Source organism: Merops nubicus, unplaced genomic scaffold (assembly GCF_000691845.1).
Source record: "Merops nubicus isolate BGI_N331 unplaced genomic scaffold, ASM69184v1 scaffold33587, whole genome shotgun sequence".
Lineage (NCBI taxonomy): Eukaryota > Metazoa > Chordata > Aves > Coraciiformes > Meropidae > Merops > Merops nubicus.
Genome location: NW_008620161.1, coordinates 9,459 through 12,692, shown reverse-complemented (window position 1 = coordinate 12,692; position 3,234 = coordinate 9,459). Strand labels below are relative to the sequence as shown.

General features: G+C 59.2%; 1 protein-coding gene across 1 annotated transcript in view; it reads left to right on the top strand.

The window, feature by feature from the left end:
* The window catches only part of LOC103776526 (spermatogenesis-associated protein 20-like), a gene marked incomplete at its 5' end in the record, with an annotated part of 5,086 nt that extends 3,978 nt beyond the window's left edge, over positions 1-1,108 (top strand). Inside the window, one exon of the mRNA XM_008944037.1 lies at positions 938-1,108. Coding sequence (XP_008942285.1) covers positions 938-1,108 — 171 coding nt within the window. The remainder of the gene's footprint in view (positions 1-937) is intronic.
* Positions 1,109-3,234: the final 2,126 nt, after the last annotated feature.

Below are 3,234 nucleotides of genomic sequence, written 5' to 3'. Positions count from 1 at the left end.
AGGATGAGACCGCAGCAGCTGTTATGGGGGGCAAGGGCTTGGAGATGCGGTGAGCTCCTGGGCACACGGGGGGCAAGGAGCCCCTGCTGGGCACAGGGAGGCTGCACGGGCACCACTGCTGGGCAGGGGTGCTGGGTTTGCCCCAGGGCTGGTGGCAGAGGGTGCCGGTTGAGCGGTCGGGGCTGGTGGGAGCAGCACGGCCCCGGGGCAAGTGTGGCAAGCGTGCTGGTGCTCAGCGGGCACGTGGGGCTGGGGCAGGCGAGGGAGAGCCACGTGCTCCAGCAGCCTGCCTTGGGCCCTCCAGGGAAGGGCCAGTGTTTGCCACCCGTTGCACCCACGTCTGCACCAGGCTCCCTGCCTGCTCCTGGCCTTTTCCCTGGTCAGCCTGTGAGCCCTGAGGCTTCGATGAACATTTTCCTTTTCAGAACAGTTAATTATCGTGGCAGCCCTGTCATCACCTCTGGCTGGTGCTGCTGTGCCAGCCAGGAGATCCCCAGACCCTGCTGCGTGCCTGGGTCTAGAGATTTTTAGGAAGTGCCTGGAGGAGCTGGGTGGCAGGGTGGGACAGGGCAATGCTGCAGCACGGGCTGGGGTTGGGGCTGCCCCTGTGCTGGCTGGGTGGCCTCGGGGAGCCCTCCAGGCTGCTGTGCACTGGTCCCTGTGCTTCATCCCTGGCTGCTGGGTGTCCGGAGCTGAAAGGGGAGGCAAAGCTGCAGGGATGGACCGCGTGCTCCCTCTGCTGTAGGAGTGATGGGAATGGCTGCTGTGGGACCCTGGCAGAGGGCTGACATGGGTCCCCTTGTCTCCCCGTCCTTCCTCTCTTTGAGTGAGCGTGTGGGGGGGGTCCTGGCAGCATTTGGCACGCCTGTGGGGAAGGAAGGACCAGCTGGCTGGCCCTGGCTGAGCTCCCCCGTTTTCACAGCTCCTTCTCTGGCAGGTGCTGATGTTGGCAGATGGAGACAGCGCTGGGTTCCTCCACCGCCAGTTGCCTTTCCTTGCGTCCCTGGAGAGGAAGGATGGGAAAGCCACTGCCTATGTCTGCAGCAACTTCTCCTGCTCCCTGCCTGTCACCTCGCCCCAGGAGCTGCAAGGGATGCTCTGCCCGTGAGACCTCCAGCATCGTGGCCTGCGGGAAGATGCTGGGCAGACAGGCTGTGGTGACAGCCTGGCAACTCAGGAGAGACCAGTCATAAAGCCACCCTGGGTATCAGCTGCCTCCCAGGTGGTTTCTGGCTGTAGGTTGGGCTCTGCTTGTGCCTCTGCTTTGGCAGCATCTCGGCGGAACCAGCTCTGGTCCCCAGTGCTGGTTTTGGCTTGGCTGGGAGACACCCACCCAGGAGCACCTCCTACCCCTGCACACGCACTCCCTCCTTGCCTCTTCTGGCCAAGGGAAAGGAAAACAAATGAAATATAAATCCTCGTGTTAATGGAGAAGTCAGATGGGAAAACGATTGAGGTTCCTATAGCAACCCAGGGCAACACTGTCAAAAGCACCTGGATGACTTGGGAGTCGAGTGCTTTTGGAAGTGTTACCAGTTACGACAGCCATGGTATTTTTCCATTACGGGGTAGATTGTGACATACATTAAGTTAATCTACAGTGCATGCAAAAAACCTGCTGATGACCACAACTGAGGAACTGGTGCCACAGGACCCAGCCTAAGCACTTCCAAACAGCTCAATCTCTTGTCCTGGCCTTGCCAAGGGTGCAGGGACCCGGTACAGCTTGAGAAAGCACTTTACAAAGTCATAATCTCTTTGCAAAAGGCCAGTGCCTGTGTCCATGCTATGATGGGGCTCGTGGGGCTGTTCTGCTTCCCCTGGGACCTGTGGTGAGATGGGAGCTGCCTGGGAGTTGGAGGGGGCAGATACCAGGAGCTGGGTGCTGGGGAGGATGGCTGGGGTGGGCAGGAGCAGGCAGGGGTGGGTGAATGCTGGGGTAGGTTGACTGGGGCTGCATTTTTGGGCTGGGTGCTCAGAATGGGTGCTGTGGGGTGAGGTGCTCAGTGCTGTGGCTGCCCCAGCCTGGCCCCTGCTTTTGCTTGCAGAAAGTTTCAGTAACAGTACAAAAAATAACCCCTAAAAAGGCTTTTCACCCAGCGTTTGAGGAGGGAAGTGTTTGCTCTGAGCTTCCCTGGATCAAGGGTCTCACCAGCCTCTCTCAGGTCTTGGCCACATCCTGCTGACACCAGCTGTGGGGACAGCGCTGCTTTGCTCCCTTTGCTGCAGCATAAACTTCGTTCTCCCTTTCCTTCTCGTGGTCCCTTTTCCTCCTCCCTCCCTCCAGATGGTTGAGTACTGCTCTCTCAGCATCTGACACCCCAGGGCTCCCTGCACAGCACCCACACCCTGGCCGCAGGATGCGGTCATCTGGCAGCACCACAGCTCCGAGCCTGCTGCCTTTCCAGGGGGTTCTGCCAGGGCTTGGGGGTAACCAGCCAGGAGAAATGCCTTTGAAGTCAAAGAGGAATTTTGCACCTCATCTCGTGAATGCTTCTCTGCTTGTGGAAGAGGAGAGGGGGGGGTTAGTTTCTCTCTTCACTTGGTCTTAAAAGCTGAAGTGTTTCTGGAAATCCAGCTGAAAATTGCTGGTTTGGCAGATGGCTGGCTGCTTTCCTGTTTTTGGTTTTTTTTTTTTTGAACTTGGCATCTCTGCTGCGGGGGTTGATTTGACACCCCTCCTCATGCGTGCTCGGAGCACGTCAGTGCTGTGTCTGCCAGGAGAGCATCCTTGGAGAGCAGAGGCGGTGCTGAGCGCCCCACGGGGAAGCCCACATGTCTCAGGCTCCAGGGCTGGCCAAGTCCACACGTGGCAGCCATCCCCCGAGGTGGCCAGGGGCTGGGGGTGACGTGGCAAGCCCATCTTGGTGCCCACCAGCCCCCCGTGGCACAGGGTGCCTCTCTCCTGCATCATCAGGCTTGTTAGTGCATCTCTGTAAGCAGCTGCCGGGCAAAAACGTGCTGTGAAGCTCTGTCGGGAGGAACTGGGCTCACCTCTCAGCAAAATAAACCAAAACAGCAAAACAAAAAAGGAAGCAAAGTTCTCTGTCATAAATAACTGGTGTTGGGGCACCTCGGTCCTCCTGGCGCCTCTGCCTGGCCACTGCCTGGGCGCTGGTGGCCCCATCCTGGGTGGCCCCATCCTGGGTGGCCCCACGCTCTGCCCCATCCCCGGAGGCACCCAGCTGCCCTTGGGCTTTCTGGCCTTTTTGCTCGAGTTTAGTTGCAGCACCC